This window comes from Anguilla anguilla, chromosome 2, assembly GCF_013347855.1.
Source record: "Anguilla anguilla isolate fAngAng1 chromosome 2, fAngAng1.pri, whole genome shotgun sequence".
Lineage (NCBI taxonomy): Eukaryota > Metazoa > Chordata > Actinopteri > Anguilliformes > Anguillidae > Anguilla > Anguilla anguilla.
In genome coordinates this window covers 61,445,695-61,471,776 of record NC_049202.1, presented here as the reverse complement: position 1 = coordinate 61,471,776, position 26,082 = coordinate 61,445,695, and the positions used below count along the sequence as shown (strand labels likewise).

General features: G+C 47.6%; 2 protein-coding genes across 3 annotated transcripts in view; both read right to left on the bottom strand.

The window, feature by feature from the left end:
• The window catches only part of cdc42ep4b (CDC42 effector protein (Rho GTPase binding) 4b), a 29,976-nt gene extending 22,271 nt beyond the window's left edge, over nucleotides 1-7,705 (bottom strand). The window contains exon 1 of one of the 2 annotated variants that reach the window (XM_035405398.1): nucleotides 7,350-7,705. The gene's annotated coding sequence lies outside the window, so the exon portion shown is untranslated. Of the gene's footprint in view, nucleotides 1-4,436; nucleotides 4,557-7,349 lie in introns of those variants that run through there. The other variant, XM_035405399.1, reaches the window with a different exon arrangement.
• Nucleotides 7,706-16,281: 8,576 nt separating this feature from the next.
• Nucleotides 16,282-26,082, bottom strand: part of sdk2b (sidekick cell adhesion molecule 2b) — a 92,182-nt gene continuing 82,381 nt past the window's right edge. The window contains exons 43-44 of the mRNA XM_035401039.1: nucleotides 24,884-25,013; nucleotides 16,282-17,069 (exon numbers count right to left, since the gene is read on the bottom strand). Coding sequence (XP_035256930.1) covers nucleotides 16,662-17,069; nucleotides 24,884-25,013 — 538 coding nt within the window. The 3' untranslated portion in view covers nucleotides 16,282-16,661. The remainder of the gene's footprint in view (nucleotides 17,070-24,883; nucleotides 25,014-26,082) is intronic.

The following is a 26,082-nucleotide window of genomic DNA, read 5'->3' as shown; positions in this document are numbered from 1 at the left end:
TAAAAAAAATGCTACTCATGCTACAGACCTACAAAAGGTTCTCCCACAATGCCGAGAACGCTCGCAAGAGAGGCCAAACCCTCACAGCCGGCACGGGGCTGAAGGTGGTTTTTGGCGATAAAGGATCAGATGCCACTGTGGGCCCAGCTGAGGGGGGGGGGGGGGGGGGGGGAAATAGGCCAGCTGCTTGGCAGACGCCTTTTTCAATGGAAAACGCTGACTCAGATGCCAGCTATGACAAACACTCGCTAACGCGGGGCGTTGTTCGGGCGATGACGGCAGCGAGATTCACGGAGGCGAGACCGACGTCTTCGGGTCGCGGCGAATAAGATGTGACCCAAGACGTCGGTTTCAGATGAAGATCTGAAAGAAACCTGGCTTGGCGCTCCGAAACCTACAGAATTAAATTTAAATTATCCAGACAAATAAGATGCGTTTCCGTGGAGAAACATTTCCCATGCGCTTTAATTGTATTCTCTGAACTGGTCTCTCAACTTTCAGCATTCTCAACATCAACAACAGCACATAATTACCATGTAACCTAGACATACAATAACAAGAGCTAAGATAATCCATTTAATCTCACGTTACACATACAGCATTGTTAGTTCTTCTGAAATATACAGACCTATACAGGCCAGTTCAAAAAGATTGAAAAATTCATTTTCAAAGGAAAAAGTTTTTAATACTGGGCATCTGCGACTAATATTTCCATAATGTGGTCATGTAGATACCAGGAGTACAAGTTGTTATCGCATGGCAGTAGTTTCACATACATTTGACTGAACCGGTTCCTCACCATCGTCATGCCAGTCATATTTCATAAACAGTAACCACTGCATGACCCGTTTTTTTATTGTTATCTCTGTTGTTCGTGATGTCAGGCTATTGTGCACATTATGTACCATCTGCTTTTGAAGTTGATTGATAATATGTGGAGCAATTAATTGCCCCTCGGGGATAAATAAAGTTTACTGAATTGAATTTACATTCAAAACATGATGATATCACCGAGGATCTGCCAAGTTTCTCAGCAGTGGGTTCCAAACGTTTCAGGGAAGGTTCGATATAAAGGCTGGAAAGATGATGCGATGCATCTCTGAATGGCCCGTGCTTGGGTTTCAGAGCCCAATGACACAGCACAGAGAGGATCATGGGATTGCTGTCCAACAGCGGTCTGAGCAGGAACTTGGCGAAGGATTCGGAGGAACGTTCCAAGGCACAGCGTTGGCCGTTTTTTTGACGGTAAAGCCTCTCAATAGAGCCTGTCCCGCTTGGAAGTGGTTGAGCTTCCCTCTGACAGGAAGTTCATGTTTTAGAAGGTTGCGCAGGAAAAAATTTTGACACCCGCAGGGAATGTTCAGAGTTGAAAGGGACGTGCTCTCTGTTCAAGAGAGAATTTCCGCTCGCGGTCTCTGCCAAAATATTCCAGGACGTACACACAACCCCACGACACACCTCCAAGAGAATAAAGAGGCACACAGGAAGGCCAAGCGAACGTATCTCACACAAACTCAGGCACACACTCGCACAGTGGAACAGTGAGATCTAGAGACTAACCGTTTTAAAGAAAGCTGATACTACCCAAGAGTTCGGAAGCAAACTGAAACCTATTGAGACACAATGGATCTTTAAAGAGCTGCATGCTCAAGGGTTTACATGTTTACGGCAACAGGGGAAGGTAAAGGTCAAACTGCTGAACTCACGATCTAAAGGGTGAAAGGTCAAAACCACAGGCAAGGAACACGAACCAGCATTCCCATGAGAATGTTATTTCATTTCTATAAACCTACATCAGACCAAGCATTTCGTTTTGACTGGGTTACCAGAACATGTTAAGTCAGAAAACAAAAACCGGTGCAAAAACAACCCATTTACTTTAAAGCTGCAAGGTGCAAAGTTTTAACAATGCGCGTTTCTTCAAATTATTTCCATGGGACATACATGGGTAATAAAGGCCTCAAACTTTAAGTATGCCACCAGAGGAACACAGTCAAAAAACCCAATCATGCACAAAGCCAAGGGTGTACACAGTCCATATCTGGTCAACCCAAATACCTCATGTGGTCTGTAAACAGCTTCTATAAGGCCGGTAACCAGCATGTTCCAGCTAGTCACCTAAAATAATCTGCACTACACATTCTTCACATGCTTGCCTCTTTCAGAAATCCTAAACTCATGTTCCCAACCTTTACCACCCTCCCCCTCCCCTCCCCCCAGCCTTACACCCCACAACTCCACCTCAAAACACACACATATCAATGCCTGTCAACATCCATAAAAATGGTTAAAATTACAGCAAAAACAAACAGATCATGGAATTTCCTAATCTCACCTGGAGATGACACACAAGAAGATGGCCGCATGGCATGGACACATCCTCAACATCAAACCAACAAGGTGAAAAGGGCAGCAGAAATGTTAGGGATGACCTTTGACTTAAGGAGCCCCACTAAGATCACAGGGGAAGGCCTAAAACCTCCCCATCGGCCAAGTTTTTTTTTAGGAAGCACACCCTTGCTTAAAAACACATGAACAAGGAGCCTGCAGTGTATTTCTTCTCAATTCACAAACCACAGACCAACAGCCCAAGTCTTTTCTCAAATCCATGAAGCAGAGTTCAGATGAGTATGTTATCATAAAGTAAGTCGACCCACAGCACAAGGGGTGGGACATTTTGTGATTTTCTCAGAAAGATTACAAGCTGATTTGTCCATGCGTTTACTCGAGTAGTTAATTTGTTTATTCATTCTTATGTCTAAAGGTCGTGTTACAGCAGCAGCTCAGCTTAAAGGCATCGCAGTGAATTTGCTCTGGCGTAAGCTAGCCCGTGCGACGATGGTCTCCGATAAGGTAGCTTTTCCCACTAACATTTCTTTTCCTCTCAATGCGTAACGAAATGCCGGCGAGTACGCCTTCACTCAAGTAAATGGTCCCACCCCTAATCAGAGCATAACCTCAGGAGGCACCCAAGGGGGCCTTCACCTGCAGGCAAAGCCGATTCGTGTCGCAAGCCTCTGGGCTATAGCTTCAGCGGCGCTGAGCCACATAATCCCATCGTCTCATCTGACCCACTTTCAGTCGAAAACCCCCGACTCACTCACTCCTCAGAGAAGGAGCCCCCTTCGGCTATCCTCAGAGGAGTTAACCAAATTCAGCGTTCAGATGAGAAACAGGCCATCTCCACAGTCTCAGACACCCCCCCCCCCACCGTCGACCCCCCCGTAAACTGCATCAGAGTGACCTCAGAGCGGCCCGCTCCGGGCGGACCGCCAGCTCCCATCTTTACAGAGCTTCCGGAGGCTTCTTGGCAGGCCGCACGCGGGGTCTACGCTGCGCCCCTTACTCACCAGGCAAGAGACCTTCACTCCAGCCCTTAACAGAGACGTGTAACCGGCAACAGCGTCCCGCTACTTAAAGAGGTGACTCGAGTTTGGGGAGAGAGACGGACAGAGAAGGAGAAAGGGAGACACAATGAAAGAGAAAGAGACAGAAAGAGAGAGAGAGAGCTGGGGCCTGGTCACATGTAACCAGCGTCTGTGTATACAGCACATTAACAGCATTCAAGGAGCGTGCGGGAGAGGAGAGGGAAAAAGGGATGGGGAGGGGTGGCTGAAGAAAAGTGAGGCGAAGTCAAGGGGAGGAAAAAGTGGGAAAACTAGAAGAGGAGAGAGAACAAGCGGCAGAGGGGATGAGACCACAGAGAGAATGGAAGTGAAAGAGAGAAGATACAGAAGGGAAAGAGGGAGAGAGGAGAAGAGAGTGAGATAAATTGATGAGGGAAAGAATAAGAAAGAGAGTGGAGCGAGAGAGAGCAGGAGAGAAAGAGAGGCAAAGAAAAATCAAGGATTCCCACCAGTGGCCCAAGCTGAACAGTTTAATTTTTTTTAGCCTTAGCAGTGGCTGCTTTCAGTTTACATGTTCTCATGGGATTTCGGGGGTGGGGGTGGGGGGTGGGGGGTGGGGGGGGGCTGTTTAGTCTGCTAAATGCCAGCCAATGACCCGTCAGTTCACAGGATCGGCGAGAGATAGAGAGAGGCCGCAGTTTCACAGAGCAGCGTCTTGTGCCTGCATTAGGGCTGGGGATCGAAGGTCAACTGCTGACTCCATAACAAAGTGAGATAATCCATAACAACACTGTCTCAAAGCAAGCTCAGACACGGAGAGAGAGTATGTGTACGCTTTGGCAATAAGTACAAGTGTATTTCATGCCAACAAAGCATTTTGAATTTGAATTTGAGAGAGGCCGAGGTCTCTGTACCAACGCAGCCAACCGGCGCTGTTTCTTTTTCTTTTTTTCATGTCGGCTACTAACAGTCATTTATATATATATATATATATATATATATATATAAAATCACTGGTTCCCATTTGACCCGAGAGCAGCAGAAGCATTGACCAAGGACACAAACTCGAAGGCAAGCAGAGTTGCTTACCTCTAAACTAATGGGGCGTAAAGATGAAGGCTGCTCCCCCCAGCCAATCGGAAGCGGCGATATCCAAGCACAGCCAAGTGAAAGGGGGACGCCACGTTCACGAGCGCAGGCTTCAGGCACTTAGCTAACGAACCAGAAAACAGGCCGTCAGTCAGCTGCCACACTGGCTTGGCACAGAGGGAGACATGGCGGGCGGGTGGGCATGTGTGCGTGTGTGTGTGTGTGTGTGTGTGCGCGCGTGTGTGTGTGTGTGTGTGGGGGGGGGGGTTAGTATGCTGGAAGGGAGGGACCCAAACATCAGCACTCCTCCTCCTCCTCCTCCTTGTCCTCTCTCCCTCCCTCCTTCTCTCTCTGTAGGTCAAGTGGGAAAAGGGAATTTCTCCTGTGGTTGTACGAGGTCAAAGGCACGCCCCGAAACCCAGAGCATCATGGGAACTCTGTTAATGTTCAACCGCCATTCAGCCTTCTGCAGAACGCAGCAAGTGGAACCCAGACACCCAACAGCCTGTCTCTCTGTGTGAGAGTACGCCATCATGAGTGTGCATGCATGTACGTCTGCTTCTGTTTGTGTGTGTGCGTGTGTGCGCGTGAAGGACAGCATGTGTGTATTTGTACACGAGTGTGCCTGTGTGAGATGCAAGTTTGTGCGTGAGTTTGCATGTGTTGTATGTATGCGTGTGTGCATGGTTGTAAGAGTGATGTGCGCATGTGTGTGCGCGTGTGTCTCTGACCGTTGGTCGGTTTCAGCTCTTCCCATCTGTGTGATGTTGTAGTAACTCTCCCATCTGTCAAGTCTCTCAGCTCTGCTGAGCGTGCAGGCATAGCAACCAATCACAGCATTCCCTACCTTTCTCCCTCAATGGCTTAAGGTATACAAATAAACATGACTGCACACCATAAGTCTGAAAAACATCACTGATCTACTCCAGCTTCAATGGGTAAAGCCCTGTTTCATTGGTTTATCATCCACATCTGTGAAAATCCTATCCTTTTTCCAGGCTTAAACCTTGGGGAGACCAACAGGGGAATGTGAGGGATGGTCGAGAGTGACAGGAACACTCTTTTTGACCAGAAGACAATTTGCCCAGTCAGAAAATACATATACAACACATACTTGCAGGTTTAAAAAAAAAAATATATATATACACATTTCTTTAAAGCAAAGATCAATCAGACCATAAAAACGAAGGAGCATGTTTTTGCCACGGAATGATTATCTGTGCGCCCGACATGGTCCTGCCCTTACAAACTCCACTTTGCCCACTATTAGAAAACAGCCAATTCTGTCTTTTGTGTCTGTGTTAGCAGAGCCTGGTGCTAACGTGAAGGACTGCTCAAAAAAAAAAAAAAACCCCCACAGAAAAAAAACAGGCAATCTTGTGATTTTCTGCCCTGTAGGCTCCTACTGTAATGCCTCACAATGCCCATTCAACGGTCAGCGGGGTGCCTTCAACGACAGACAGGCACATCAAAGAGGGGGCGCGCTCCACCTTAACAACTTTCCTCCTCCGGTTTGGGAGGTCGCGCGGCATCAGTGAATTGAGGACGAGCGGCCAGTCTACCGAACCTCACAATGAATTAGGGCAAGCCTCCAACTCCGTCTAGTGAACTTGATCTGAGCTCTCCAGATTAGAAGAGATGACAGAGGGATGACACAGCGCATGAATCCACTGATGCGGGGTACTGGACGGGAACTAACGGTCCAGGACGTATAATGACCGTTGGGGTAGCCGCGGGGAAGCACAACATTTAAGACACCAAAAGTGGAAATAGGACTAATTAAAAAATAAATAAAAAAATTGAACCGCAGTTCAGAGGCACTGGTGCTTACTGACACAATGGCCAGATAGTGCGCGCCTAACTCCCAGGGTGGTTTCTGTGTTTATTTTTACTTACGACCAACCACGCTTTCATAACACGCAAAGCAAAACATGATGGTACTGTAAATTCCCTGCCTGCATCCGACGCACGAGCCGGCAGCGTAACAATAGGCAGCTAAAGATGACAGTCGCTTGCATATATTCTGCCACCATTGTCTCACTCGCCCCAACAGAAAAGTGAGCGGAGGACGGCGCATTTAATCTACTGGCTGGCTACACAACTCTAAACAACGTTTAAAATGTCACAAGAAATTCCTATGAAATTTTGAGTAACCAACAGAGATAATAACTCGCGAGTGCTCTAATCCACAGGACCTTTCCCAGACTGCTGTGAGAACAAAAACAAATGATAGCTCCTTCCACAAAAAAGTGATATTCGGCGTAAACAAAACTGACGAGATAAAGGCCATATAACAAGTACACCACGTCCTGCGCGCCCTTGACCACTTCAAAAAGGATCCGAACTAATTCAGATGGCGACGCAGTCACAAAGCATCCCGAATAAGAACGAGCTCTAGGGGCACAATAAGTGTATGTGTGTTAGCCGCTCGGGACACAATGAGAGCGTGTTAGCTGCTTCCAAAGTGCGGACCTTCAGGCAGTCCCACCACAGAGAGAACGCTGCACGCGCATTGTTGCAGTGCGGCGGGGATCTCTAGGCATTCTAAATGCGAGGAGAGCTTTTGCTTATGTGAACAAAGCAGCCGCGATTCATTGTGTCCGACCAGTCTGCAGGCGCGTTTGGGACAAAGCGGAACTATCGATGATTATATGAGCACACTACATCATCAGTGACGAATCTCGTGCGAGAAATGATTCATTTTAAAAGCATCCGTTCATTCTTTAAAAAATCATCCTAAGAAAAAACACAAATAAATAAAATAATTTAAAAACACACGAATAAATAATCTTGGTTTGCGCTTAACCGTGCTCATATTATGAAGTTCAACTGCAGTTTAGGATAGTCTACCCGCTTGGCCACAGTAAGAGAGAATAATCAACTACACCGACAACGCCACCAGGTTAAACTCACCTCGTTTTCCGCAGTAGTGCTTACGGCGAAGTAATTCAGCAAACACCCCGGTACACTGCAGCCGTTAATAAATCACGAATTGTTTTCTTGAGATTCGGGAAACAAACCAGGTTTGTTTTAGTGTTTTGTAAATCCTTTGCTAATAGGCTACGACAGATAGTTGCACATGTATTGACGATACAGTATTAAAACAGGCATACATGCCACCATTTACTAAGGTATGTACGACAAAGTAGCAATATATCAATTTATTCGTAGTGAATTAACTCTAAAGTTCCTGTACAACTTCACAGTTCAGTCTCTCTAAACCTCCGTCCGCGTTGTGTGGTGACGGTGCACTGAACAGTCGGATTATTCCAACTCTGAATTGGTTGTGAAATCACTCCCCCTTCGAGCGTTTAAAGCTGCAGGAACCCTATTTATTGCTGCAGTTAACGTGATTCATGGGATACGGGATAATGTTCCAACTTTCTGGGGTGTTTAAACATGCGTCAACCACATGTCTAACTATCAAGGGTCAGGATTAATATTGTTGACCAGCTTGACCGCATTCTTCGGCTGCTCAATCATTTTTGCAATAAATAAATAAATACATAAAAATAATTTAAAAATGACATTTAAACTCCCAACAGGCCTAAGCATCACGATTGAAGACGTGTCCATATTGTAAATAAAAAATGCATCTAACCAAATACATAACAGCTAACAATTTAAGACAATACGTAGCTAATAGTAAATGTTGCCATAATAATTATTGCATGTTTGCTCGTGTTGTTGCTGTTTGTATTTGTTTTTGAACTCAGAGAGCACAGTGCCAGTGCTTCCGCACCTTTATACATTAATTCCTTTATTTCCTCCGCAACGATTCATTTACGAGAATCCCTCTGATCCTCTAATTACATGAACGATATAATTATAACCCAGCCTGAGGAATTTCCACAATGTGCAATTAAATTCGACTTTTCCATTACGCTGCACTTCCTCGCACTTGTCCTGATTAGTGAACATAGATTCTATTCCGCTCGTTTTATTGTCTACCATTTCGTTGCAGCCCTTTTTATTATTAAAAAAATAAAAGTAAATAGGAGTAGTGCTGATCTTCAATAGATTTCCCAGCTTTGATCAGAAAATCATAAGGCCACAGTATGCTCAATGCGTGCTATTTGTATTACAAGACTATTACAGGACGAAAGCTTTCTGGGTTTTTATTTTATTTATATATTTTTTTATTTTTTGCCATCACAGATGTCCACTCAGGTCAGTTTTAGAATTGAACGAATCCAGCCGATATGAGGCGTTTACCACGTGACGCGCTCTCCAAGGAAAAGTGGAAACAATCGTAATAGTAAACGGTTACATGACATATAATGCACTATGATCTATGATATCATAATATGGTGAGGCTTGACACTGTGAATAATTCCTGAGCTAAGCATCTGGTGTGTCTAATGTTCAAGCAGTAAAATGATATCTGAAAGTTACAATACAAATTCCTGAGATACTGGATTACTGGAATTCCAGTTGTGTGTGTGTGTGTGGGTTGGGGCCCATTGAGGAGTGCTTCTGTGGTACTACCCCATTGTATGCACCTCCCACTTTTTGTGCTACACATGACGTTATAATACATTTAACAGTCTACGCAGAGGGACTTACACAGCTTGTATTTCACATACAGTCCTTTTAAACAGCAGGATGGTCACTGAAGCAATTTAGTTTAGGTACCTCAACCGAAGTTATAAGTGGCAATGCGTAACCTGAGAATCAAACCTCTGCAATCTCTGAGTTTCAAGTTCGGTGCACAGACCATTGTACTGTGCTTCATTAAACAGGGCCGAGCTTCTTCTTGCCTGCTGTAAGGATGAGTCATCCCATTACTGTGTCGCATGCTGCAGAATCATGAGTAATTGTCCAGTGCTTCCTCAAAGTCACACAGAAAGAAAACCAAAAAAAAAAAAACATCACATTGGAGTTCTCAGGAACAACCGCATTTTGTGGCTTTGTCTCATGGGGTTGCAAGCTTGCTTTTTTTTTTTTTTTTTTTTTTAAGTTATCTAGTTACAATACATTTAAAGCATGTAGTTTGTCATTTTGTTGCCACCAATTTGACTGATCTACACCCTGAGCCGACCAGAGGAGGGTGGGTTCCCCCCCCCCCCCACGCCCCCCACCCCCCCTTGAGCCCTGTTCCTTCCTAGGTTTCTTCCCATCTGCTACACAGAGTTTTTCCTTGCCACTGTTGCTTCAAGCTGTGCGAGTTTAGGCCAGGGTTGTCTGTGAAGTGTATTGTGACAATTACTGTGAAATGCGCTATATAAATAAAATTTGAGTTCTAGTTGAGGAAATTCAATATATGTCTAATAAATATTTTCCAATAAACATTCAGCGTAAAATCGCCTGCTCATGAATGACTTCAGCACATGGGGTGGGGGGGGGGGGGGGGGTGGGGGGGGGGGGTTGGGGGTTACTCAATCAGATTAAAATGCCCGTGTCACAGTTGATCTAACACAGAACATTTTGCTGCGGAAGTGTTCAGCAACTGCCAGGAGGCCTTAGACCCGAGAGCAGGCTGACTACACCTTAGATAACTGCAGGTCTTGCAGGGTTGCCGTGAACTGGATTAACCCTGCTGCATTACACACCATTCCATTTCAACAGCCAGACAGGTGCTGAGGCAAGTCAAGTTAAGCGCCTTGCTCAAGGGTGCAACAGCATTGCCTCACCCCAAAGTCAAATTTGCAGCCTCTGGGTTGGACGGTAAACCAAGCTCCTGACTAACTCATGTCACTCTTGGCCAGTGTGCACTGCCAAGGCAGTTACAAGCGAGAGACATGCGAACATTGTTCGTTTGTTTTCGGAACCAGATTTGAAGAGTGTCCGTTTGCCCTCCCCACACGGCCACGTTCCTCTGTAACCACGACGACAGAAGAGACAGAGGCAGTCCAGTTTAATTTTTTTTTATTTAGAAAATAATGTTTTTTTTTTTAATCATGTCACCTCAAATTCTTACTTCTACCTGAAATTTTGCCCAGAGCCACAAAGTCATGGAAATCTCCAGAGCACCTTCAAGTGAATTTTTTTTTGTAGTCTAATAAAGAATATATTTGATCACACAGAATACATCCTTGGCACTAAACACTCAATATATTACAATATGTTCTGGAGGGGGGGGGTGACACATTGTCAGTTTGGGAGACCCCCCTCATCCAGCACTGGTAGCTAGTAACCAATTGCAATGGCTGTTTATACCCCACAAAATGAGAACACAAAATTAAAAAATTAAAAAAATATCTTCAGAAGAAATGAAGTAAAATCCACAGCTAATTCTTGGAAAAGGTTACGATTTCATAGACTGAAATGAAGAATGTTTTTTTTTTAATACATCCATGAAGCAGTTCAGACTTAAGTATTACCTGTTATCAAATCCAGCAGACCTGACCTTTCACATTTCACAAAAAAAAAAAAAAAAACAGAGTTGAGAATAAAAGAAAATACAGCGAAACACAATGCTTTGTGGGTAATGCTGTGTTCAGCAAGTTTCTCTGCTAGGGCTGGACTTTTCCATGCAGCCCTGCCCTTTTGGCCATTCAATGAGGTCATCACAGCAAGAGCAATGTGGCTTATCAGCTAGATCATATTTCAAAATGTTCATACTTTTATCATTTGTTCATAAAAATAAATATTCATTTTCTTTCTCATATTTCTGAATAATTTTTTTTTTTTTTTTTTTTACTTGTGGGGTTGTTTGTATATCTTTTTAAATCAGCTTTGGATTTACACTTAAGCACACTGTACGTAGAAATAACTTGTATACGAGTTCAACAGGTCAAACAGACTTCTTGTGTGTGTGTGTGTGTGTGTGTGTGTTGTGTGGTGGGGATTTGTCCTCTGTGTAGAGTGTGGGGAGAGTAGAGTGTGACGCTGGAGTGACACAGACACAAACATGACAGGGCCTGACCAGCCCCAAATCGAACAAAGATAAAAGTTAGAAGTGAAAGAAAAAGCTACCTCTAGTCAAAACATATCGCCACCTCTCTCTTGCAGCCAGAACAGGCACACACACCTAAGATGCAAATTTAATTACCTACATCAAAAAATCCCAAACTTACCCACCTATATTTGGCATTGAAAGATGCTCAAGACAGATAAACAGATCCAAACAGCTATGATTCACAGCAAAAAAATAAAAACAAAAGCAAACACATAACCAAAAAGTCCCAAAACAAACGTAATTTAACTCTGGCAACACTAACCCATAGTTGCTTTGCATTTTGTTTCCAGGTGTCCCATCCAATCCATCAGTAATAACATCCACACTCATCCAACAACGGTTTACCCCTTACAGTATGCACATGACAATGGTTTTGAATTATTACATCTAGTCTACTTGCTTCAGAAGACCGCGGCATGGTGAACAATTTCACAGTTGAGACAGCTAAACTACACACCGTGCACAAAGCTGTCCTTGGAGGTTGACAAATTTCCCCTTGCACTCAAACGTGTAGCCTGGGGTCTCGGTGATTTTCAAATTGATTGACTGCAGAGAAATCGGGAATTTGCTGCCGGAGCACGCGGAATAAAAATCGTTCGAAAACCCGGCCGCCAGCTTTCGAAATGATTTGCGACAGGCAGAAAAGCTAAGCCCACAGCGTGGTGCAGGGGGACCGGAGTAGACGCGGTGGCAGAAATTAAGGAAATCCCCGCCGGTCGCTGCAGCTGATCCCCGTCAGCCTGTTAAACCGCAGAGCTTTCTTCCGCACGCGGACCAACTGAATCATTATGCGCGAGCTCCGAGTTAATTTCATGCGCGCGCGTGTGGTCCGGAGACGCACAGAAGGGTTCGTGATGTGGCAGCGAATGGATTCCAAAACCTGCCTCTGTTCTGACGAAGCCGTGGAAACGTAAGCGCTGAACGAGGCTTTGCCCTCGGGCTCCCAGAGAGCTCAGGACTCAAACGTGTGGGAGCCTCACCAAGGAGCTTTTGATGGGACAAGCACCCCGGGCCTCTCAATGACTAATTATTTCTTGTTCGCCTCAACAGAAATAACACGGTCTCTTTCAAGGTATGAAACATGCATTGTGCTGTGTCTGTGTGTGTGTGTATGTGCGCATGTGCACGTGTGTGTTTTATGAAACTAGACATTAAACAGATCGATGCACGTGCGGTCCACATGACTCCAGGGGGGTCAAATACATGTAAATTGTAAATAATGCAATTACTGGTCAGAGAAGTACAGATGCTGGAGTGGAAAGAACCCAGTGCCTAGTTCCTACTGGTGCTGAACAGTGTGCAAGGGCAAGGCCGGACAAATCTCAGAGGACTACACGTAAAACCTGAAACACCACATCTGCAGAAAGTGTGCTAACTGTGTTGTGTGCTGTGCTATCTCTCAAAATACCCCAGAGACCAGAGATGCTACACTCGACTCGGTTCTGCTCTCATTCTCAGTTGTGCTTGCACAGGCACACGGGGTCAGCCTCACGCACATATACCTGCCACAAGTCACCGCTCACTCTGGCTCTAACATCAGCTGCTTATAAAATGATATAATCTCCGTAAGTGCTCTCTCTCTCTCACACACACGCTCTCACTCTCTGTACATACGGTACATATGTGCATTAAACATTCATATTTCAGAAAGTTGTCCTCCCTTTTGGCTGTGCGCCCAGTACTTTGTACCCCTGCTGAGGGGGATGGCGGCTGGGGGGTTGTCAGTTATTTACAGTTTCATGGCTGATTTAAACTTCAGTCGCCCGTCGGGGATGTTCAGCGTAACTAAGACGGCGCACTGCGTTGACGGTGGTCACATGACGCCTCTGCGTTGCTCGGGAGGAAACCCCTTCCACTCCTGTTCTACTGTCGGGTTGAGTCTCTCTTCTCCTCTCCTCTCCTCTTGGGATCCCTCTTCTGGGACATATCTCCAGTCCTTTCTTCCAACCTCAGTGACAGTTTCCTGGCCTAGAATTAGCGGATTACCTCTGCCCCGCCCCGCCCCGCCCCACGGGGGTATGGACCACTGCTCTGCCCTTGGTGGGAGGAGCTTGTGAACATTACTGACACTGCCCCTCAGCTGAGTGAAAGCCCACCTGGTGTGTCAGGGGGAGGATGGGACAGACTGTCCCATAAGCACCCTGGCCTTGTCACTGGGAATATGTAACTGCTTATTGCTGTTACTGACTGGCAGTGCAACAGTAAAAAAAAATGTTTTTTTGGAAAAACTAGCAAATTGTCCAAGAAGGAGAAAGCAAGGCAGGGCACAGAAATAGATGGATAGAGAGAGAGAGAGAGAGAGAGAGAGAGAGCAAGAGACTGAAAGTGGGAGAGCAAGCAAGAGAGAAAGGGAGAGGTTTGCTGTTTGTCGTTCTCTTCCAGCCTGTCACTCCTCATTTCCCTTCCCTGCTCATGTTTGGCTGGGAATGCTGGAAAAAGGGAGGGGTGGACTGACTGGAGGAAAGGGGAGGAGAGGGAAAGATGCCCGATGGGAAGAAAGGAGAGGAAGAGGAGAGGTGTCTGAGTTCTGCCTCTTTCTCTCTCTTTCTCTCTCTCCCCGCACAGTCGTGGGGAAAGGCAAAGCTTTTCCAAGCCAGCAAGCATGGACAGGGACTGCAAATAAGACTGAGGGGACGTCGTGGTGCTCCGACCTCCACGTGGCTCCTCCTTGGCTGGGGGGGTGGTCGGGGGGGGGGGGTGCTGGACCATGCCGGGTCACTGGGGGACAGCTGCCCCTGACTAACAGGCTTTCACAGCACCGCTGATCCGCTTTATCTGTGATCGTTAACCCACTGTTGGGGGGGAAAGGGACAGCCAGGGATTTCATCACCTAATGGGTCAGACACACACACACACACACACACACACAGTACATCTGAAAGGTCTTTCTGTTGATCAGTCACAAATCCTATGTTTGAGTTTGGAACAGCTATGCATCCACGTGCAAAACTGAACTGAGCGTAGAGAGACCAGCAGCTGGAACCCCTCCCAGGTAACACCACAGGGAAGCCACACTAAACACAGAAACCGCAGTCTGACCACAACAGAACCGCTTCAGAACCGCACAGCCGGCAAGATAAAAAAAAACCCTGCCTCTTTGGGATATGAAAAAACAAATCAGACTGGAACCGCAAGCATGTGAAACGCCCTGCCCCACTCCCCTCCACACTCAAACCCCCCCCCCCCCACCCCGCGCCCCCCCCCCCCCCCCCTCCCCCCGGCCCCCCGGCCCCCACGGGGTGTCCCAGTGCCAGTGGCTCTGCATGTCCGGACCAACTCCACCTCCTACTGTAAAAGCCATTTCATATGTGTGTTTCCATGGCTACAGTAATGTGATTCCAAGGCCACTTTTCAAATGAACCCAACACACTAACATAAACACACCCCCGTTCTCCCCCTCCCCCTTAACCTTGTATCCATATGCCTGGCATTCAGTACCACTGAGTTCAATTAAAATGTACTCAGAAATGTACTACAATCAGATCGACTCAGATCTAATGATAGATGTTGTACATTGATTTCACCTCACAGAGAAAAGAACTAGAGTAGTTTTCATATATATATATTTTTAAAATACATGTCTGTGACCTATCAGAGCCTTGACTGTGTCAGATCCGGGCATCTGATTGAACAGGACACAGCTGTGATCCTTGGGAGCAGTCTTCACTGTTTATGTGATTCCCACAATGCAAAGCGGCCGTCTTGCGGGACTCCGCTAAGCTCCCCTCGAAGCTCTTCGTGTCGCTTTTTCTGAGAACACCCACATTTTCACAGACGTGCCACAAATATTCCGCAAAATGATTCTTAGAACAGGAGGAAAAAAAAAAAAAAAAACGTTACTGACATTACATTTCCTGTCAACAGCTCACGTAACAATGACACCCTATGAGCCCCCAAACCAACAGTTCACACTGATCCACACATTGTCACATCGCTCAAACCATCTGGTTAAACAAAAACTCTTTCCCTCGCAGCTAAAACCGTGTCATTGTTTATATAACCTAATCTTTGTGACTTGGAAGTCTGCGGACAGGATCCCATGACATCACCGCTGGGTGCTTAAAGCTGTCAGAGATGATGTCATCCTGCTGGAGGACCACCTGACGACATGTGCATTTTGTCTTTATGGACAACAAAGGTGCCCTTGTTTAAAAGGCAAGTAAACTATTCACTGGCTGAACGGGGATCAAAATTTCTATTCTTTTCACACGATGTCTTTGATATTATGAAAGGTTTGCTTCGGGTAAAATTACACCCATATCTTTCAGATATATTTAGACTTGTATTGCCAAAGCAGTAAAGTGACTTTCAGCCACCGCAGAATTGGTAATCTGTCCACCACCAGGGTTTCGAATCTTTTTCATCGTTCTATAAAATTCACAAAAAGGTATCGTCAAAACGTTACATTCAAGGCCATCTCGGAGCTCCTCACAGTTTTAGCACACAGTACTTTTTAAGCTTTGACCTTTGACACTGATAGGTTTTTATTTTTTTCTGCTCTCTGACAATATTCTACATGTGTTATTCCAGTCATATGTCTCCTCTGAGGAAAGACTGATGCTCAGCGTGAGAATATACAACACGTTTTACATACAGGCTCCTGACAACTTCCTCAAACCAACCGCTGAACTACCCTCTCACATGCAGGGGGGGGCGTACAGGTGTACAACTGCCAGTCCCAATGTCACATTTCCCCTCTTTCTCTGCTCACTCACTTTTTCCCATCTTCTTTCTTCCCTGGTTAGTCCTTTCGTTGCTCAGTTCATTCCTGCGAGCCTGTTTTCACTCACATCCACGGCTCCGCACATGAACTGCGGTAATGACTTTTTTTTTGTAACACTGTTTTATTTTAGATATTTTGTCGTGTTTTCTTTTTAAAAGAGAATCTCACAGATTCTAAGTTTTTCTGTGTTTTTGTGGGAAAAAATAAGAACAACCAAAAAAAAAAAAAATGGAAGAAGTTATAAAAAAAAAATATCATGCAACTCGTTCAAGCAGAAAAAAAAGAGAAGTATAGATGCTGTCAGTTTTTTGAGTGATTGTCTTTCAGAAAGAAAGAAAAACAAAAATATGCACACGGCAGCACCCACACTCGGGGGGGGGGGTAAAGGGGGGAGGGGGCAAGAATGCTGTCTGCCTACCTTACTTTCCTAAAAATAAAAAAAGAGTAATCAAAAAAATCTGAAAAGACAAACAAATGCAAGATGGCCAGAAACATGTAACAAAAAAAGTGAATTCTGGATCTGGATAATTCCCTTTTGCAGGCCGGTGGGGTTCACGCGGCGGGTGTTATGTGTATTTTTCCTTTTTCAGAGTCTTGCGCGTCAAACGAAGGAGGAGAACCCGCCGATGGGGGCGCGGGAGCCGGGCGCCAGGCTGCTGGGGGGCCTGTACAGGGTGCTGTGCTGGCTCGGGGGGTTGGAGCTCTGCTGGGACGGGGTGGGAGTCCGGCTGCCCTTGGGCCTGAACAGGCTGCCCTGGGCCGGGGGCTGGGCCGGGGGGGTGGAGCTGAGCTGGGGGGGCAGCGGGGGCAGCGGCGGGAGGGGCGGGGGCGGGGCGCTGAGCTCGGGCTCCCCGGGGTCGGACTCGGTGTAGCTGTAGGCCTGGGCCCGGGAGATGCCCTTCTGCTGCCGGCGCCAGGAGTTGTAGTAGGTGGGGTCGCTGATGTAGTGGTTGACGAAGGAGTGGGTCTTCTGCCGGTTGGGGTCCACCTCGTACTCACTGTCGCTGCCCTGTGAGAGAGGGAGAGAGGGAGAGAGAGAGAGGGAAAGAAGAATGTCATTTGACTGACTGAAATGACACTGAATGATGTTATGTTGTCTGTGGCCATGTTAGATTAATGTTAGATTGTTTGGTCCCATTGGATGCAAGAGGATGCATATATATATATATATATATATATATATATATATATATATATATACATACTTCAGTGATAATGCATTTAGGGATTTATTAGCTTTACTAGATTTATTAGACAAAGCCACATATAAGCGGCTGTGCCGGAACAGTAATATGGGGGTAACTGAGCAGCATCACTACAACCAGCACCTAATCAGACTACAGGCACTCTTCACAGCACTCCAGCACCGTACAGGGCCAATCTTATGGGACAATAGGAGTTAAATCAGGAGGGGATGGGCCTATCAGAGTGAAGGCAGGAGGGGATGGGCCTATCAGAGCGAAGACAGGAGGGGACGGGCCTATCGAAGTGAAGGCAGGAGGGGATGGGCCTATCAGAGTGAAGGCAGAAGGGGACGGGCCTATCGAAGTGAAGGCAGGAGGGGATGGGCCTATCAGAGCGAAGACAGGACGGGACAGGCCTATCAAAGTGAAGGCAGGAGGAGATGGGCCTATCGGAGTGAAGGCAGGAGGGGATGGGCCTATCAGAGCAAAGACAGGACGGGACAGGCCTATCAAAGTGAATGCAGGAGGGGATGGGCCTATCAGAGCAAAGACAGGACGGGACAGGCCTATCAAAGTGAAGGCAGGAGGGGATGGGCCTATTGAAGAGAAGGCAGGAGGGGATGGGCCTATCAAAGATAAGGCAGGAGGGGATGGACCTATCGGAGGGAAGGCAGGAAGGGATGGGCCTATCGGAGGGAAGGCAGGAGAGGATGGGCCAATCAGATCAAAGGCAGGAGGGGGAACACAGGAGACTGCCCTCCACAGGCAGCCGTGGGGCCTCACCCAGTAATTCGGAAGGAAATGCAGACCGCCCATCTTATACGAGAGCGTGAGTGCCTCCTACAGGTGGACAAAAGCATGATTTAAAAAAATAAAACAAAATACAAATCCACACCAGTAACCCAAACAATACAACAGACACTCTGAGGTTCTGGGTTTCCACAGGGTCATCTGCTGCTCCCTAAATGCCATGATGCTTTGTTTTCTCCCATTCATTATCACCTCTGGGGGGGGGGGGGGGGGGGGGGGGGGGGGGGGGGGGGGGGGGGGGTTCTGCGTACATGCCACTCCAGAGAAGAATTTGGGAATTTTCCATAGAATGCTTTCCCACAGGACACTCTCCTTGCTGGAAACCAGATGCCTGTCCTGTTTATAAGTGGGAACACTGTGAGTCAAGTTAAGTATGATTTTCTCAATGGTCACTCTCTAATGGTCACTTAGAAACGGGGCTCCACAGTGTCACATGACCAGAAGTGGGCTGTTCACAGATCAGTGATAAAGGCCTGGCTTCAGTCATCATTTTGTCTTGAACTCTGACTTAAAAATTAAGGATTAAGTTCAGCAGTCACCCACTTGTCAAAGTGCATTTGCAACTGAAGAAGAAACAATTGAATTTATTTGTAAGTTAAAGACAAATATTGATTGAATCCAATCTTCATTATGGAGAAATACACACACATGCACGCACACATGTGCACAAGTTTGAAAGACGACAAGTGCTAGGCTAGAGCAAAGAAAAACCTGCTTACAACAACAACAAAAAAAGCTTTGGTTGCAATCAGACGTGAATGGTCCTCAGTATTTTGACCCACAAGCATGGTTTCTCTTTTCTTATCATGTTCAGACTCCTAACAGCTAAAAGCCAGTGATGCACAGAGCAATCGACCTTGATTGTAAAATATGGGAAGCAACTGGTACAGTCTTAATTCTGAATGTTGCAGTCTTAAATTTGAACGTTGCAGTCTTAATTCTGAAGGTTGCAGTCTGAATTATGAATGTTGCAGTCTGAATTCTGAATGTTGCAGTCTTAATTCTGAAGGTTGCAGTCTTAATTCTGAATGTTACAGTCTTAATTCCGAAGGTTGCAGTCTTAATTCTGAATGTTAGTCTTAATTCTGAAGTTTGCAGTCTTAATTCTGAATGTTGCAGTCTTAATTCTGAATGTTGCAGTCTTAATTCTGAATGTTGCAGTCTTAATTCTGAATGTTGCAGTCTTAATTCTGAATGTTGCAGTCTTAATTCTGAATGTTGCAGGCTTAATTCTAAATGTTGCAGTCTTAATTCTGAATGTTGCAGTCTTAATTCTGAATGTTGCAATCGCCCCCGTTGCACCCATGCCTCAGCTCCAGGAAGCTTCACAGTTGATGTCAGAGGAATGTGAAAAAGTCATACGAGATGTCCACAGCAATAAATTACAGAGAGAAAAAACTTGGGGTTTTCATTCCCGGATTCCCAGAAGAAGGCCCTCTCGATTTCTTTTTTAAAAACGTAAATTTGAAACAGATCCACCGTTGCATAACACAGAGGCTATGGATTTTCAATTATGGCCCTTCAGTACGGGCATGTGCCAAAATCATCACAGATCCCGTTTCTGTGTTTGCGAGAGCTGCAGTCCTCGTTTTCTCCTCAGTTATTTTTGGTATTCGGTATTTGTTTTCCTGCAGGAGAAGGTCCCGTAGGGAAGGGCATCATTCTGCGGCTCTCAGAAAAACGTTGACAGCAGTCCGTTCACTGAATTATGGCGCGTCTTTGGCGATTGTCTGGAGCGAAGGAAAAGACATTCCAAGCATAGCTGCTGCTTGAGCAACTCAATAGGACGCTTTTAGCAGCAAGAGAACACCCCTCAGATTTACAAGCGGAATCATCACTGTGATATCACTTCATGAGGCGTGCACATGTGGGCGGCCACGTAGTGTATGCATTTACTGTGTGCTAGTACAACTGTGTGTGTGTGTGTGTGAGAGTGAGAGTGAGAGTGTGAGTGTGTGTGTGTGTGTGTGTGTGTGTGAGAGAGTGAGAGTGTGAGTGTGTGTGTGTGTGTATGTGTGTGTGTGTGTGAGTGTATGCATGTGTTTTTTGTGTGCGTATGAGTGTGTGTGTATATGTGTGTGAGTGATAGCGTGAGTTTGTGTGAATGTGTGTGTGTGTGTGTGTGTGTGAGAATGTGAGTGTGTGTGTGTGTGTGTGTGTGTGTGAGAGTGTGCGTGTGAGTGTGTGTGTGTATGTGTGAGAGTGAGAGTGTGAGTGTGAGTGTGTGTGTGTGTGTGTGTGTGTGTGAGAGTGTGAGTGTGTGTGTGTGTGTGTAGAGACTAAAGTCCTCACTACATCAAACATGTCACTGAGTGCTGAGTCCCCACAATGCAGATTAATACCCTGAATTTGAACTGAGTTAACCCCTGATGGATGCGCTGGGTCAGGGGTTTGAGCACACGGCCGCTCCACAGCGTGTCCCCATCCGCTTCCTGACCAGCCTCCCCCCCCCACACCGCCCCCGTCCCCCCCGTCCCCCCCCGCCCCGCCGCAGTAACCGAGGGCAGAGAGCGAAAGGGACACGGCGTGCTCAGAACGTTCCGGTAGCGTGTCAGCCCCCAGCAGGCCAGAGCGTCGTTTCTCTTCGTTAGCGCATTAGCGCGTCCTGATTTACGACACGGGCCGCGGAACCACACCGCTCACCCCCCCGATTCCGCTGCGTGCGGGACGAGGTCGCGGGACGAGGTCGCGCGCCGCAGCGATCTGTCAAAGGGGCCGCGCCCCCTTCGCGAGACCGTGTAAGGGCCGCCGGAGGACGACGGGACGCCCGCCGCTCTCAAACGGCGGCGGGTCACGGGGGCGAACGGCGGGAACGGTACGCCGCTGAGGCCCGCCGCGGCGACGCTGACGCGACCTTCGGACAACGCTGGGAAAACATTACCGGAGCGTTGGCAGCGAACACCAGGCAGGCTCACTGTTAAAACATGTCGCCGCATCTGAAATGTTCTTGGGAAGGAAGCAGCTGGATCACACAGAGCTCTCCCCGAGGAACGGCAGATTAAGCAGCTTCCTTTTCCCTCCCTTTTTAAAACATATTTTTAAAACAAGCTGTAATTTCATTTTTCTTTTTTTTTTTAGCATTCGGAGTGTAATATTTAAGGCTACTCCCACCCCCACCCTTTGTTAATTTGGGAGAGGACTGGCGGGCCTGTGAGTGCTCCGAAGAGCGCGCTGCCAGCCGCTGCCCGTTCTCCCGCCGCCGTGCGCTAACAGAGCGCCGCGGACTCCGCGCTGTACGGCCCCAGTGCAGACAGGGGCGCGGCTGACCCCGCGCACCGCCCTTTCGGCGCTAGCGCTGTCCGATTCGAGATACGACCGAGGGTTAGCGTCGCTCCGCGAGAGGCTGAAAAACTTCAGCCGGACGGGAAGGCCTCTGTTCGGGCCTGTTAGAGAAAGCCCAGCTAACGGCTAACGTGGTGCCCGAGGGACTGGGGACTCCTGCTGTGGAAGAGGGCAGCCGTTCCCCACTGAAATCCCCCCCGGAGGTTTCACTGAGAGATCTTAAGAGAGCCACAGCAGCTACGCAACCCTCGACCCCCTTATCTGGGGATTGACATTTCAAGGTTTTGGCCTAAGGCCCCGCCTCCCCCCACCCGTCCTACCCCGCCAACTCCACACGCACATAATGGAGGCAGCGAGGCCAATCCCCTTTGTACTGATACGAATTAACACCGAGCCCCGGGGGGTTATGGGATACATCTCCCCCATTGTCACAGGCGTGTGCCTGGGACCCCTTTAGCCCTGAGGAGGAGGATGAGGAGGAGGGGGAGGATGAGGACGAGGGGCAGGCTGGCACACAGAGATACAGCAACTCATTACTGTGAGAGATAAAGCTGACATGCTCAAATGTGTGTGTGTGTGTGCGTGTGTGTGTGTGTGTGAGTATGTGTGTGTGTGTGTGAGCATGTGTGTGCGTGTGTGTGTGCGTGCATGTGTGTGTATGTGTGTGTGCGTGTGTTGGATGCGTTGTAAAAACATGCCGTTCCCAAACATGCTCTTCCACTTTCAGTCCAAACCCTGTTTGGCTTTTAAAAATTTATTTTTACTTCAGGGCATGTAACAAGAATCGTCGCTGTTTGGAGATGAAAAATAATAACTCACTGTTTTACGTGCGGTTATTAGATTATTAGAATTAGAATTATTAGAATAGGTTATTAGAATTATATTATTGTCATTTTTATGAAAAGGTGTACTTCACTTCTTTTGCCCATGAGCTTTGTATACATGCGTGTACACACAAACGCCCACACACAGGCGCACACGCACACATTAAATATATTGTATTGTATGTTGCCAGGCACAGCATGTCATAACATGATTGTTTAACTAGCGTTTAAATTTTGACTGCTCCCTTCAAAATTCTGGATTAAGTGAGTATTCATAAGGCCCTATGCACATCCTGATGATGGGCAGTCAAAGCATAAGGATTTGTTGTCATTGGAAACAGTCGTGACAGTGCATCACAGTCATCTCCTCCAAAGTCAGGCAGGCAGTGAAAGGAGCAGCTGGCGGGGGCTGTCTGGAGTTCCCACAATGCAACATTCCCAAAGCAACATTCACAGGAAATGGCACCCTGGTCTTTTCGGCGCACGGGCGGTGGTTTTGCGGCCCCAAGGACACCGACGCACGCCTCAGCGGTCCCGGGCCGACGCCCGCTCTGTTCACCTGCGCCAGAGGGGGGGCTTCGGGGTACGCCCAGTTACCATGCCAACGCAGCGTCGCTTTTTTCACCCGAATCCCGTCTGAGGGAGAACAACGAGCGGCTCACACCTGCCAGCGAGACGGAGGGAGGGGCTGGGCGGAGTTACGCGCTCGATGAAACCTCAAAGGGCGTTCCTGCGCACCTCTGCCACGCAGCGTTCGCGAGCGACGCGGCCGGCCATAAGGGGGCGGGGCCCCGTAGGACGGGCGTTCCCAGAACAAGACGGGCTCTGTCCCGAAGCGGGATCAAAGGCTGGGGGGGTGGGGGGGGGGGGGGGGGTGGGCTTACTGCTATGGGAGGTGCTGGCAGGCGCTGTCGCTGGGGGTTTTGGGGTGCAGGAATCGTATTTGGGTTCGTTTGATCAGATATGCGTGCGAACGGTAGATCTGTCAGGACGCCGATGACAGGAAATAGAAGATAATTCTGACCGAGGCCTTTCAGAGAAAGTAAAATGAAAATGCCAGCGGCGCTTCGCTGGGTGAAAACAGAGGGAGAAAAGAGAGGTAGGGAGAGGGGTAGAGAGAGAGGAATCTTTTGATTTTCCCTGGCAGGGGTCAGCGCATTGAGTCAGTGGGTGCCAATGCGACCCCCCCCCCCCCCGGGGCAGAAGGGCGCAGGCTGTGAGCGCTTTGACAGGGCAGCTGACGAGGCGGTTGCTGGGGACGAGGGCGGGGTGCTGGACGGAATCCCGCCGGGGGGGGGGGGGGGGGGGGGCGAGAGGACAGGCAGTCCAGTCTCTGTGAGTCCATCCTAACAGCCTGTGCTCCCACTGACTACCGGCACCATTCCCAAACTCAGCACCGACCCTCTGCCAAAGGCTCAGAACTCTGCACCACACACACTCACACTCACTCACACACACACACACACACTCACACGTACAGACACTCACTCACTCTCTCACACACAGACACACATACACACCCACACACACACACTCACTCACTCACACACACACACACCCACACACACACACACACACACACTCTTTAAATCACCAGTATACACAGTATCAGCCTCAGAGCCATAGCATGGCATACAGGAAGGAAGGGAGTATAATTATGCAGTGCTGCTTTACCATTCTCACCTAGAGAATCCAGCCAACATTTTTGTGGGTGCTCGTATAACCACGCCCCTCAAATGCCTCTTTAAGCTGGCGGTACATTTATTTTGGTACTTTGTGTGGATTTTATGGCGCCTACAATTTCCTTATTTACAACCCTGTTTAATTCCCAGGTCTACCCTGAGCCAAGAGAGACTGCAGTGCCTAATAGCCCCACCTACAGTGCACAGGGGGCTGTGAAGCATCTCTCTCAGGTGCCTATCCCTTTCAGAGTTACTTTTCACCACTACAGGCTCAATGCACCGCCCTGCCACACAAGTGAACCTAGCCCTTCTTTAAGCCTTTAACATGTAAGATCACAAATACAGTGTGTGATTGGAATGCTCATGAACATTCCAAAGCTGATGTAACTATCACTATCACTATCTCTAGAACAAAAAAAAACATTCCAAAAAAGACTTACACGTCAAAGTGATAAACTGGGCTACACAGACTGCAGTGATGCTGGACATTCAATGTGAAATCATAATAAAGACCACTGTCACTCTGGAGCCGCCCCCACTGAGCTGCAGCGACAGATAGCCAGCGGGGGCAGAACTCTGCAGGTTGTGCTGTTTTTAGTGATGGACAGTGGAAGGGCACGGATGGAGTGGTAAGGAGGGGCATTTTGGGGTGGGACTGGAAGTGTTGGAGTGGTACAGAGGGGTGGGGCTGAGAGTAGTGGGTGGAGTTAGGAGTGTCGGAGTGGTACAGAGGGGTGGGGCTGAGAGTAGTGGGTGGAGTTAGGAGTACTGGAGTGGTACAGAGGGGTGGGGCTGAGAGTAGTGGGTGGAGTTAGGAGTATTGGGGTGGTACAGAGGGGTGGGGCTGAGAGTAGTGGGTGGAGTTAGGAGTGTTGGAGTGGTACAGAGGGGTGGGGCTGAGAGCAGTGGGTGGAGTAAGGAGTGTTGGAGCGGTACAGAGGTGTGGGGCTGAGAGAAGTAGAGTGGCACAGAGGGGTAGGGCTGGGGGGAGACTGAGTGGCAGGGTGGGGCTTGGCAGATGGGAGGCACGCTGCTCGGTACCTGCGAGTCGGAGATCTCAGAGGGCTTCTCAGTAAGGCTGCTGCTCTCTGCAGGGATCAGGTCGTTGTATTTGGTGCTGACGTCCTCGTCCGAGTAGTGCAGGCTGCCTGGGCTGGGCCGGGGTGGAGATCTGAGGGAGCAGAGGGTAGACACATCCATTAAACATCTATCCCCCACTCAGAGACACATCTATTAAACCTCTATCCCCCACTCAGGGACACATCCAATAAACATCTATCCTCCCTCAGAGACACATACAATAAACATCTATCCCCCACTCAGGGACACATTCAATAAACATCTATCCCCCACTCAGGGACACATCCAATAAACATCTATCCCCCACTCAGGGACACATCCAATAAACATCTATCCTCCCTCAGAGACACATCCAATAAACATCTATCCCCCACTCAGGGACACATCCATTAAACATCTATCCCCCACTCAGGGACACATCCAATAAACATCAATCCCCCACTCAGAGACACATCAATTAAACATCTATCCCCCACTCAAGGAACCTCATGTCCAGGAAACATCTATCCCCCACTCATAGGCATTTACATCCAACATCTACATAGGCTTACCACTGGAGCCTTAACCCCTGCCCATCCCTGTGAACCACAACTATCCCCTCAAACTAAGGTCTGCAACTCTGGCGCTACAGAACCACAGGATCTGTGACCTTCTGCTTTCACCTTCAAATAAGGAACTAAGAAACCAGATGGGAACTGTGTAAGCAGTGTTTTAATTCATTGAGTAAGTGCCAAGTAACAATGAAAACCAGCAGAACCAGCACCAGGGCTGCCACCCTGGGCAACGATACAGAATAATGGTTGGAGAGCTGGGCTAGTGGCTGCAGGTTTGGTTCTCCAGTGGAGAAATGCCATTGTGCCCTGGAGGGCACTCAATCAGAATTGCTTTAGCAAATATCCAGCTGAACAAATGGATAATGGACACTAATGGATTTTATGTAAAAAAAAAAAAAAGAAATAAAAAAAAGCAGTTGCCCTGGATAAAACATCTGTAAATGTGGTTGCAGACCACTGCTGTGTAAACGTTCAGAGATCTTCTCCTATAATCTGTATTCTTTAATAACAGACAGACAGACAAACACACAGAGACGGACAGACAGACAGACATCCTTTTTACAGAAAACAAAACAAAAATTAAAAACACAACAAGGTTTTTAAAAA